At 43.2% G+C, this 12,007-nt stretch overlaps 1 protein-coding gene across 2 annotated transcripts; it reads right to left on the minus strand.

The window, feature by feature from the left end:
• Positions 1 to 2,608: 2,608 nt before the first annotated feature.
• Positions 2,609 to 10,840, minus strand: C2H6orf136 (chromosome 2 C6orf136 homolog). Of its 2 annotated transcripts, XM_026685900.2 has the most exons (6): positions 10,529 to 10,840; positions 8,726 to 9,226; positions 6,948 to 7,036; positions 3,709 to 3,906; positions 3,092 to 3,161; positions 2,609 to 2,965 (listed from the first exon to the last, which is right to left on the minus strand). In XM_026685900.2, the coding sequence occupies exons 1-6, from the start codon at positions 10,670 to 10,672 to the stop codon at positions 2,816 to 2,818; spliced, it is 1,152 nt and encodes a 383-aa protein (XP_026541685.1). In that variant the 5' UTR covers positions 10,673 to 10,840; the 3' UTR covers positions 2,609 to 2,815. The 2 variants fall into 2 exon arrangements, with proteins under 2 accessions (XP_026541685.1, XP_087810504.1); XM_087954378.1 differs by lacking the exon at positions 3,092 to 3,161 and having other exon boundaries at positions 10,529 to 10,816.
• Between the last annotated feature and the right edge of the window lie 1,167 nt (positions 10,841 to 12,007).

A 12,007-nucleotide genomic window follows, 5' to 3' on the forward strand; every position in this document is an offset into this window, starting at 1 on the left:
TCTCCCCGGGCTTTAAATGCATGAAAGCGACAGCCTCATTCCTGCGGAAAAGTTAGCCTTTTAGATATTGGGTTTATACTAAATATTAGATTTATAACTCAGCAAAACTAACATTTTTGTAGCTTTCTCAAGGAATTTTGAATATAAAATCATTATTGGAATGTTGAATAATATTAAAAACAAAATGCAGGTTAAGTCCTCAAATGTACAACAACTGAGCCTGAAACTTGTTGCTAAGTGAAGCAGGTGTCAAATGAATTCCACCTCATTTTATGACCTTTTTTTGCTACAGCCATTTACACGAATCACGTGTACCAAATCTTTCCCCATTGACTTTGCTGTCAGAAGCTGGCTGGGAAGGCTACAAGTGGTGACCACATGAACCAGGGACAATGGTGGGATTCAAATTTTTTTTACTACCGGTTCTGTGGACATGGCATGGCTTGGTCGGCGTGGCTAGGTGGGTGTGGCAGAGGAAGGATACTGTAAAATCCCCATTCCCTCCCCACCCCACCAACCTGCTTTCCAGCTCCGTTCTCCTATGCAGGCCAACCAAACAAGACTCAGCCGATCAGCTGGGACTCAGTAGGCAGAGAATAGATGGGGGCAGGGCCAGTCAGAGGTGGGATTTGACAGTTCTCCGAACTACTCAAAATTTCCACTACCGGTTCTCCAGAACTGGTCAGAACCTGCTGAATACCACCTCTGCCCAGGGATATGTCAGTTGCCAATGCCCAAATTTTGAGTTCCTGGATGCTGGAACAGTTGTGTAAAAACTTTTCTTTTAGTGCTGTTGTAACTTGGAATAGTCTCTAAATGAATGATTGCAAGTCAAGGACTATCTGTATATTTAGTTGAGCGACACAGCATTCTTGTCAGCTGGAACACTGACAATTCTGAATTGAAGTAGACCAACAAGGTCAACATCTTACCAGTAGAACTGGAGCATGGGAGAGATTAGGAAAATGTGGGTAGTCGATTTATGACCACAATTTAGCCCAAAAGTTCTATTGCTAAGTGAGACATTTGCTTGCCCCCTTTTACAACCTACCATGCCACAGTTGTTAAGTGAATCCCTGCAGTTGTTAAGGTAACCTGGCTTCCCCATTGACTTTGCTTATAAGGCGGCCACAAAAGGTGTTCACATAACCATGTGACACTGCAGCTGTCATAAATATGATCAGTTGCCAAGCGCCTGAATTTTGATCACGTGACTATGGGGGTCCTACAACCGTCGTGTAAAAAATGGTCATAAGTCACTTTTTTCAGTGCCATTGTAACTTTGAATGGTCACTATCACAGTGATGACTCGGGGCATGGCAACATAGTCAAATAAGCAACACAGTCAAATAAGCAAGAAGAGTTCTTTTATTATCTCCAACTTTGCCCCCAATGTCCAGGTTACCTTCGGCTGAAGAAAAACTCTCCCAGGAACAGCCTTTAACTATAGAAAATTCAGTCAAAAACAAGGTACACACAAACTGTAACTAAAAATCCAAACAAACCAAGCTGAAGTAATTAACTTGACAGGACAGGAGAAGGAATTTCAGACTTGAAAGCCCGGCAAAACTCAGAGTTGGGAAGACGCCAGGAACACAGATAAGCCATGACGATACCAGATAAATTCATGTTTGCTCCCAACAACTTGCTGTGTGCAGCTTCCTCTTTTATATACTGTGTTCCCAGCTGCAGCTAATGGGAATCAGGGCCCTTTCCTCCCATAAGCCACACAACTCATGTTGTTCCCTTCTCCGTTCCTCCCTGCATGCCTTAGGATGAAGAGGGGATGGGCCTGGATCTTCCTCTGAATTCCCTCTCCCTTGCTCTACCTCTCCCTTGTTCTACCTCTCCCCTACCTCTTCCCTGCTCTGCCCAGCTGGACTTTGCCCTTCCCCAGTTTCTTCCACAGCCAACCGAGCCACATTCCCACTCCTTGTCAGCTGTTCAGCTTTCCCCTCTGAGTCAGATCCGACAAGTCTGTACAGCCTTTGTAGCTCTATTTCACCACCCATCCATACATGTGTCTCAGGCTCTAGGAAGAAGGCAATGGCAAACACATTTTCTGAAAAAACTGGCCAAAGAATTACGCGGACAGGAGTCAAACCTGACTCAAAGGGAGTAAGTTTTATATGGAATTCAATCTTCAGAAATTAAAGATGCTGGTGGAATAATGGTTATCTGTTTTTTTAGAGCTGTAAGATCAGAGCTGCAAATATCCAGGCAGCAGCGAGACACAGAAAAGTCCTGTGCAATAGCTTTCATCTGAATTTTTGCAGTCTAAGTGGGGTAGCCCTTTTTCAGTATGTTTTTACTCCTTTCGTTTTTCCTACTGGCTTTTTAAATTCCATTTTGCTTCACCATCTTCTTCATAGGTTCATTGTGACACTCCTCCTCCATTCCTTCTTTCACATCCCAAACAGCCTGGATAGCAAGAGCTCCCGTCAAAGGAAACCAACTCTGCTTATACGTCTATGAAGAAAGATTTGGGGGTAGGGACTTCATGGTGATGCTTTATGGTTACCAGGCCTCTGATCTCCTTACAGATGAATGGAGGTGAAATTAATTGCCTCCTGGCAGTATCTTTAGCCTAAGGCACAACTAGACACTCTTCCAATGTAAACTTTTTTTTTATTATGTACAATATTAGATTGCAATCATCTTTACAGCACTTACTAGTGCAATTTAACAGCACCAACATGGGGCAACATCCACACTATACAGAAAAAACACAGATATACAATGAGTTGTTTAGTGGCATCCTCCTTATCAGGCAGGTAGATGAATCAAGAGAGGTGTTGACAGGAGAGTCAAGGCTTTAACTATCCCCTATAGACTCCTGATGCCCTTTGCTGCTGCTAACTAGCCACGGCAAAAGTGATGGCCTCTGGTCTGACAGCTCCAGGCCCAGCAAGGAGGCTACAGCAAGATTTTTTAGCTTGTTCTGAAGTGGCTGGGAGGGCATGAGCTGAAAGGAAAGAAAACACCAAGTTGGTTTCTACACACTTGCTTTCTTGCCAAGACTTTGGGGAAGGGTAATTCGAAATCACATCAGTATCACCTCCTTCAACACTGTTCCCGCTCAGGAACTCACCTTGCTTACTTTGTGACACTTAATTAACCCTTGTGGATTTAAGAAGAAAGTGGAATAGGCATCGTAAACTCTAGAAGAGGAATTAAAATGAAAATTAGCCAAGCAAGACCCACATTCTGCTGTCCGCCTTAGACGAATACAGCAGTAGAATTATAATGTGTTTTGGGTATCTATTTTACTCTGTCCTAAACAGCTGGATTAATTTTAATTGCACTTATATCACAGGCCAATAAGCATAACAAATCCGCCCATATTAAGGAAGGATTCCGAAGACCAGTCCTGATGCCAAAAGGGAATAGTAAATCAGTAGAAAAATAAATATTTGTAGCTCAGGGTTGAATTGTTGGAGTCCTTGGTGTTCTCTGAGCTTGGTTGCTTTCTTGCAGACATTTCATTACCCAACTAGATAACATCATCAGTGCTAGAGGACTAGCGCTGAAGAGGTTTACTTACTAGTTGGGTAATGAAATATCTGCAGGAAAACAACCAAGCTCAGAGGGCACCAAGGACTCCAGAGAAATATCTCAGAAGAGTTAGAAAGAAGCAAAACTAGGGCATTCTATGCCTGCTTTTCTATTTCAATCTTAAGGATTACTATCCCATTGGAGGTGCCTCACCTGTAAAATTCAGGTTTATTCCTGAAGAAACGCATCAGGAAGATGTGGAAAGGCAGTCCTCTAATCCGCCACCGCACTTGGATACTCCAGTTCTCAGGATGTTGTGTCACCTTCATCACCTCTAGGTGCATATGAACAAAATAGTTCCAGGCCACAAAACGGCACAAGACAACAGCCAGTTGATATATCATTAGGCCACTGGTGGTAGAAGTAAGAAGAGAATGGTTCGAATAGGGATCTCCTGTGTCACCTCACTGTGGAAAAAGCTACAGGTAGTCCTCGACTTACGAACACAACTAAGCCCAAACTTTCTGTTGCTAAGTGAGACATTTGTTAAGTGAATTTTGCCCCATTTTACAACCTTTCTTGCCAGTCCTGTTGAGTGAATCACTGCAATTGTTAAGTTAGTAACACGGTTGTGAAGTTATCCAGCTTCCCCATTGACTCTGATTGTCAGAACGTCGCAAAAGGTGACCTGCTACCGTCATAAATTTTGTTCAGTTTCCAAATGGCTGAATGTTTATCACGTGACCATGGATCGTAAGTGTGAAAAACGGTCATAAGTCCATTTTTTTTCAGTGACATTGTAACTTAGAATGGTCACACAACAAATATCCTTGTCAATCAAGGACTACCTACACTTCCTTATCTATACATCAATGAATGTTTAAATAATTCTCTCACTGTGGATTTCCCACATACATCAAATTATGCCTTAAACATCTATTTCCTATTTAGTTTACTTTATTGTCATTGCACCTCGTACAATGAGATTAAATACCATCTTCAGTGTACATTACGACTATGAAAATAAACAGACATCCTTCACATTCTATACATTGAATTGAAACCCCCTGATATTGCATTAATATTGCACTATACAGTAGAATTCAATAGAGTTACTGCCCTGGGATAGAAGCTGGTTTTCAGCCTATTTGTCCTTGTTTTTATTATCCTGTACCGTCTGCCAGATGGTAATAGTTCAAAAATAGGGTGCCCAGGATGAGATGGATCTTTGAGAATGTTTTGAACTTTCTTAAGGCAGCGGGAGGTACAAAACTCCCACGGTCAGCCTCCAAGAATCCTTCTTCTGCTTGTCTTTCTGGCTGCCATAGAAACGGGGGGAGGGAAGAATAGTTGGGTTTCTTGGCGGGAAGGATGCTGGAGGTTTAAGTTGGTGAAATGTAAAAGTTGGGATGTTTTCTTGACTATGCCTAGGCAGATGGAGCCCCTTATCTGCCTAAGCCAAGGTCAACCGTCTTGGCACACCAGATGTGTGAGGCGCCACCTGAAGATGCCCCAAATGACATTATACGCACCTCAGATTGAATGGTCAGTTTGAACTCATGGGATAACTTTCTATATGTGATTTTCGCGCCTATTGCCTCAGGTCTTGCATTCTTCTGATGCTACCACTTCAATTTTCAGTAAAAGTCCTTTTCTCTATAACAGTGGAGTCTAAGGTTTTCTTTCTTGGATTTTGAATGGAGTTTCACCTGACACCCGTTTTATCCCATGTAAGACAGTTGACTACAACAGAGTTCCCCAACCTTTCTGAGTTTGTGTAGGAAAGGGAGAGAGAAGATGGTTCCATGTAGCGGGCAAGCATGCATGCACACAGCTCACGCAAATGAAGCACATGTGCATGCGCTCGCCCGCTGCTCACCCAAGTGGTGAGGTGCGTGCATGCTCACCCGTTCCCGTGGCCAGTTGCAAACACTGCACGGCCCACTAGAGTTTGGGGACCCCTGGACTACAGGTAGAACTTGACTTACAACTGTAATGGAACCTGCCCATTATAGTCATAAGTAGTGATGATTGTAAAGTGGGTCCATAACATTTGACCCGGTTTTACAGTCCTTTTTGCAGCAGTCACAACGCAAATGTGGCAGTGAATCAACTGTTCACTACGGGCCAGTTTTCAGCAAAAGCAATAAAACACATTTTTCAGAAAAACTGTAAAGCAGAGAGTTTAGTAGTTATTGTAGCAATTGACAAAATGCCACATCAGTACAAAGTGATGGCCCATGACTCTTCTTTATGCAGCTGCCTCCTACAATATGTTCTTAGATAAAAGGGGGTGGTGGTGGATTAGCAGGTTTTCTTTCAGCATCAGTGCTGTTCATGAAATCATTAATTAGATAAGGTAGTTGCTTCACTGGCCAAGGTTGCAAAGAATCATTCAGGATCTCTAGGAAACCATCCCAGATGCTCCCTCGATCAGTCTTTTGCCCTTCCTGTCATGCCAATTGTTAATTATCACATTTTATATGGCTAAGAAAATGTATAATTTGTTATTAAAAAATTACAGACACCTTCTTTCCTATACCGAATGTGATTACTAATAATTGTCCCCATAAATAGAATTCTTTACCTTTATATAAATGGGGAGAAGGCTAGAGGCAGTGGTGGGGTTCAACCGGTATTAACAACTGGTTTGCTTCACTGGCACGTGTGCATTTGAAAACCATCCATTTTCAGCTCTAAAACTTACCTTCTGCTGCAGCCCTGGTGAGTAAAAACAGCGGATTCACGCGGCAATCCACTGTGCTGCGCGAAGCAGCTGAGCTGCAAAACACGGAAATATAGGACAGACTAGAGCAGGGGTGGGTGGGCGGAGCCAACTGATCCGCCAGAACTGACTGGTTCACCTGAATCGCACCCCTGGCTAGAGGGTGTAAAAGAAGTCTCCCCTCCCCCCTCAACTATGGGCAACGGAAGTGGGGGAAGGAAAATATTGTACACATTTAATACATAAAAAAAAACATATACTGAAAAGAGGGCAAGTTATTACATTCTCCTCACGACTGGCGCTGTTTTGCAAAGATTGTTCTTTGTGGATCAGATACACTGACCATAGTTTCCTGTCTTCTAGAATCAAGGCCCAACTATAAATTGTAGTTAGATCTGGGAAACTTTTCATGAGGAAAAAAATGTGCCCAGCTCTCCAATGGTTAGATCTCTTACATATGCGTAGACCACAGGTGTCAAACTCACCGCGTCACATTGAAGTCACGTGATATATCACGATGTTTTTTTTCCTACGCGGATTTGAGGTGGGCATGGCCTGCATGTGACACATCTGGCCCGCAGGCCGCTAGTTTGACACCCCTGGTGTAGACTGAATTTCTCTCTATAAGCCTAAAGATATTATGGAACTTTTCATATTCATTGAAGGACAGACAATCCAGCCATCGGATATTCTAACTTCCCACCCTCCTCCCTGATTCAACACTGACCGTGTTTTCAGATGCAGAATCTCGTTGATGAATTCTACGTCCTGGGAATACATTGCAAAATTATGAGTCCTCGTAAAAAAGCCTGGTAACTGGAGGGATGGGAGAGAGAAGAAGAGCAAACCAAAGTGAGGAATTTAGAACTCATAGATTCTCAGAAGTCCATTGACAACATTTTGCTTTCAGAGTTTTCTGCCTATATTCTGTCCAGTATAGACAAAACTAATTCTTGTTACATTCTAAGTCAAGGGTCTTCAAACTTGGCAAGTTTAAGACTTGTGGGTTTCAACTCCCAGAATTCCTGAGCTAACATGACTGGAGGAGGAATTCTGTGAGTTGAAGTCCACAAGTCTTAAACCTGTCAAGTTGGAAGACCCCTGATCTAATGCCTCAACTTTCCACAAATAGGAATGCAGATTTCACAATCTTGCTTCTTATTCATGAATGCGTGTTGTATCAATAATTAGTTAATAAAACATGTTGCGATCCTATATGCTTTCATGAAGTGCATGCATCAGCCTCTTGGACTGCACAAATAATTTTCCACTATTGTAGGATTGGGTGGAATATAAATGTGCATAAATCAAGACCTTTTGGGGATATTTTTGGAAACCAAATCAAAATTTCAACCTCCTTGCAGAAAAGAGTGATAATAAACTCCCCTTAAGATAAATTCTGTTTCTGCAAGCTTTCAAGTTTAGTGCAATATATTTCTAGACCTCCTATTCCACATATAAAATAATTTAGGTGTTTAAGATACACAAAACTGCTTTGCAACACATTGAACCATTAGTCTATGAAGTCAAATATTTTTTTTACATTAATAAACCACATAATCATCTGCTATGTAATCCTTTTACCTGCAGATTTAGCATGCTTTGAACTACAAGGCCTACTCAAATAATTGTCTTAAGTAATTTTTTATACAATATTAGAATGAACAGCTTCATTATAACTTCAATGACTCGGAGGTTTATTGCAAATCACAAATATTAAACAACCATATTGAGTCTTGTATAGGATATGACTAAAGCAAAAATCATTACTCTTTCTCTGGTGATTAGGAAATGCAGGTGTGCTAAGGCAAATAATTAAAAAACCACATTAGTGCTATTCTACAAATTGCAACAAAGGGATAAAAACACACCAGAACACAAACATTCTGTTCTTTCTTTAAAAGTTATTCAAATTGATGAATGAGGATTCCTAATAAAGCTTATTTTACCAGTCCAAAGCAAAACATTAAGATAGATAGTAGCTTATGAAGCGATCCAAAAAGATTTTGGGATCTTGGAATCTCTTATAACTGACATTTTGTAGCATAGTCATTGACCAAGCCAGTAATCTATTTAAATATACCTCATAGAAAGAAAGGATTTTTTATTTTATTTTAAAACAAGACTGAAGAGAAAGAATTTGTCATTAAGTTATACTTACATACTTACAAGCAATTTACCAGTTACTCTAAAAATCATATTTTATGATAAGGTACTTAAAATATGTATTTTTCCATTTCTGGCTGCTGGCACAACTTATAGAAGACAGTAATTCATGAGTAGATGAGGTTAGAAAAGATCACCTCTTTCTTAGGAATTGCTTGAACCTCAGTACAAACAATGGACCACAAACCATAACTCTCTCATTTGCCCAAGGTATACTTGACAAAACTGTCTCTCCCATAACTATCCAATGCCAAGTTCATAATAAAATAGTCTCCCTGCCATTCTACAAAGGAAAAAAAAAATCTATTTCCCTAAACAGCAAAATTGCAACACTAGTACCTCTTCCCGTAATTTCTGGTGCATGACTTCGAGATGCTCCTCCATGTCGCGGTTACTGCTAGTAGGCGAAGTGACTGGGGAGGGAGCCCCAGATGTGGCTTGGAAAGGCGTAAGGGATGCGGGTGCTGCCTCCGAAGTCTGAAAAGGTGATTGCAAATGCCAGCCATGAAACAGACTATACAAGGAGTCTAAAGAAGCACTGTCCAGTCCTTCACTAGGCTGTACCCTTAGGCTATCCTCCTGCCTCCCCTTCTCCAAAATGATGGCATCTTCCATGCTTTCAGGGAGGGAGGGAACAGCTGGTTGGAAAAGGGGCCTGGTCTCCAGGCTGCTGAATTTCAGTCCATAATTTATTATAGTACAGTAAGAAGGGTGAGACAGAGCTGGAAGGTGAGGGGCAGCCTCTGACAGCTTCTTGGAGAATAGAGAGTGGAAAGTGAGTCTTACTGACGTAGAAGAGATAAGCTCAGGAGGTAATTTATCCCAGGAGGCAGCCACATCCTTAAAAAAAAAGAGAGATAGATTTCATAATAATGAAACTAATTATCAAAAACATTGTATATTGTCCTTGGCATTCCTGAAAGGCTTATTTTTATTATTTATTATTATTCAGCTTATTTTCCTGGGCTGTCTGATCTCACCTGACCAGCCTGCACAGTGACAAGCTTTCTTTGTGGAAAAGGAAGTTTGTTTTTATCTGGGTAATGCATACAGAGCACAGAACTCATTATTTTATAGAATAATTTTGGTAATTAAGAAAAAAAAACTTTGATATTTAAATACATGTCCTATTTGGTTGGTTGGCTTTTTTTTTTAATTATTAAGGACCAACCACAAGATATGCTATGTGCCATAATTTATTCTATTTTGAGAGAAGAAATCATCTCAGAACTGTGGTGTGTCATAACAAGAACATTTCTGCATGGTACAGGATAAAATAAATTAAAGAAATAAGAATTTAAAATTGGCTCATGAAAATGAAAGTCAAATCTAACATAAGGCAAGAACCCAGCAACCATTTTGTAGGCAAAAAAAATAACTTTAATGAGCACAAAGCAAGTACAGACTGAGGTTCCTAACTCATAGGCTGATTTGACCAGAAACAGGAATGGAATACATTCCAAAGCAAGACTTTGCACTGTTAATTGTTGTTTTCTTTGACTATCTGTGATCTTTCAATGGCCTGTAAGCAGCCGTGCTGCAAGACAAAAACGAATTTCATTCAATACGGCTAATCCTGTATTGTGCCAAGATTTAATCACTGCCCCTGGGGTGACATCCACCACCGAGGAGCAACTTTTGGGAACACTGCCAGGCACACCTCTTAAGATTTTTCCAAGCGGTAGATGAAACCGCTTTTACCCGCAGGTTACACATCCTTGCAGCGACAGCAGAGCTTCGACGGATCAGCCGGGCGAGCTGTCACCGGAGAAGGATGCGTGAAGTCCCGGGCAACCTTTTAGCCAACCGGCACATTTCAACCGCGTTATAATCCTCCCGAGCTCAACCGGGGCAATTCTAACCCGATCAAAACCAAGGTTTTGTCCATCCAGCCCAGCACCGCCGATCCCCCGCAAGGGAGGTCTGCAATAGTGACCGATCGGTTCGCGATCTCAGCCAGGGTTTTTTTTTTGTTTTTTGCAAAGGATCCAATTGCTTCTGTCTTCTCCGCGGTCCGCCGGTGTCCCGTCCCCCACCCCTTCACGCTTCCCAGCACGCTTGCTCCTTGCAGATCTGCCCTTCTTTCCCGCGAGGATCGGGGATGGCCGACCACGCCCGGTTCCCCCGCCGCCTTTCACTCACCCGCGGCCGCAACCGCGCCGGGTGGCAACAGCGCGCCGAGTCGCCCGGGCATAGGCGGAACGGGCTGCTGCTGCTGCTGCCGTCCCACCTCCAGGAGCAGCGGGCGCCCACGCGCAGGGCCGCCTTCGGGCTCCGCTGGTACATGGCGCGCGAGCGCGAGGCAGGCGCCTTCCACGCGCCAGTAACCCACCTTCCTCCCGCCCCCCACCCGCCAGCCCGCGAGCCCCTTGAGCAGCGAACTCCGCCGCCGCCTCTTCAGCCGGCTTAAAAAGGCCACGACGCCTGCGCTAACTATTGCGCAGGCGCACGTCTCTAGTCTCCTTGACCGAAGGAGGAAATGGTACGCCAGCTGCAGACCCGGCGTGAACTTGGCGAGCCGAGTCCCTAACTACGCCTGCGCACCGAGAAGGTCGGCGAGGGCTCCTGTCAGACGTCCCGCTGCTTTTCCCAGCGAGACTTCCGGTTCTTGGCTGTAACTGTGGAGAGTCCTCCGGGCGGGGACAGCGGGAGGTCTGGAGTTACACGTGCAGCTTGCAAGGAGTAGAATCAGAATAGAGCTGGAAGGAGCCTTGAAGGTCTTCTAGTCCAGCCCCCTGCTCAATCAGGAGACCCTGCCTATACTATTTCAGACAAATGGCTGTGCAGTCTCTTCTTAAAAACCTCCAGTGATGAAGCACCCACAACGTCTGAAGGCAACGTCTGAAATGTCAAACAGTGGGGAAAGGCGTCCAGCAGTTCTCCCTCCCCACCAAACCATATTCTATTGAATTCCCTCAAATTTCCTCCTTGTTTTCAGCGAGTGAACATTTTAAATCATGTCCCCCGTCCCGTCCCCCCCCACCGTCCCCATTAGTTGTGTACTGCCAAAACCTTGAGGTTGCTTAAATGATCTTGGAATCTGTTATGCCCTTTGTGGATGGTATTCAGGAGGATCCGGAGAACCAAACTTGTTTCCCAAGACATTGTACAATACAGGTAGTCCTCGACTTATGGCTACAATTGAGCCCCAAATTTCTTTTGTTAAGTGAAACATTTGTTAAGTGAGTTTCGCCCAGTGGTGGGATTCAAAAAAATTTATCACCGGTTCTGTGGGCATGGCTTGGTGGGGGTGGCAGGGGAAGGATACTGTAAAATCTTCTCCAGTCAGAGGTGGGATTTGCCGGTTCTCCAAACTACTCAAAATTCCCGCTACCGGTTCTCCAGAACTGTTCAGAACCTGCTGGATACCACCTCTGGTTTTGCCTCATTTTATGACCTTTTTTGCCACAGTTAATGACTTGGAACTGAATAGAGTTAGCAGCAACTGTGATCTTTGTGGTAGACCTCTCTCCATAGTTAATTATAATATCCTTTCTGTCGCACAAAAAAGAACATTCCCACTATTTAGACTAAGTGCCTTGCCACTGATGGTTAATATATTGCCCCGTGATTTCCTGGGCTGCTGTCCAGATGGCATACACAAGAGAGTTTTGCAAATAC

The sequence above is a fragment of the Notechis scutatus genome, chromosome 2 (assembly GCF_049901735.1).
Source record: "Notechis scutatus isolate UNSWTSFEM ecotype Mainland chromosome 2, rNotScu1.2, whole genome shotgun sequence".
NCBI lineage: Eukaryota > Metazoa > Chordata > Lepidosauria > Squamata > Elapidae > Notechis > Notechis scutatus.

Coding starts and splice junctions, on each gene's coding strand:
- C2H6orf136 (XM_026685900.2), bottom strand. CDS start 10,672: ATGTACCAGCGGAGCCCGAAGGCGGCCCTGCGCGTGGGCGCCCGCTGC. Junction 9,227..10,528: donor CGGCGCGGTTGCGGCCGCGG/GTGAGTGAAAGG, acceptor TTTTTTTTTAAG/GATGTGGCTGCCTCCTGGGA. Junction 7,037..8,725: donor ACCAGAAATTACGGGAAGAG/GTACTAGTGTTG, acceptor CCATCCCTCCAG/TTACCAGGCTTTTTTACGAG.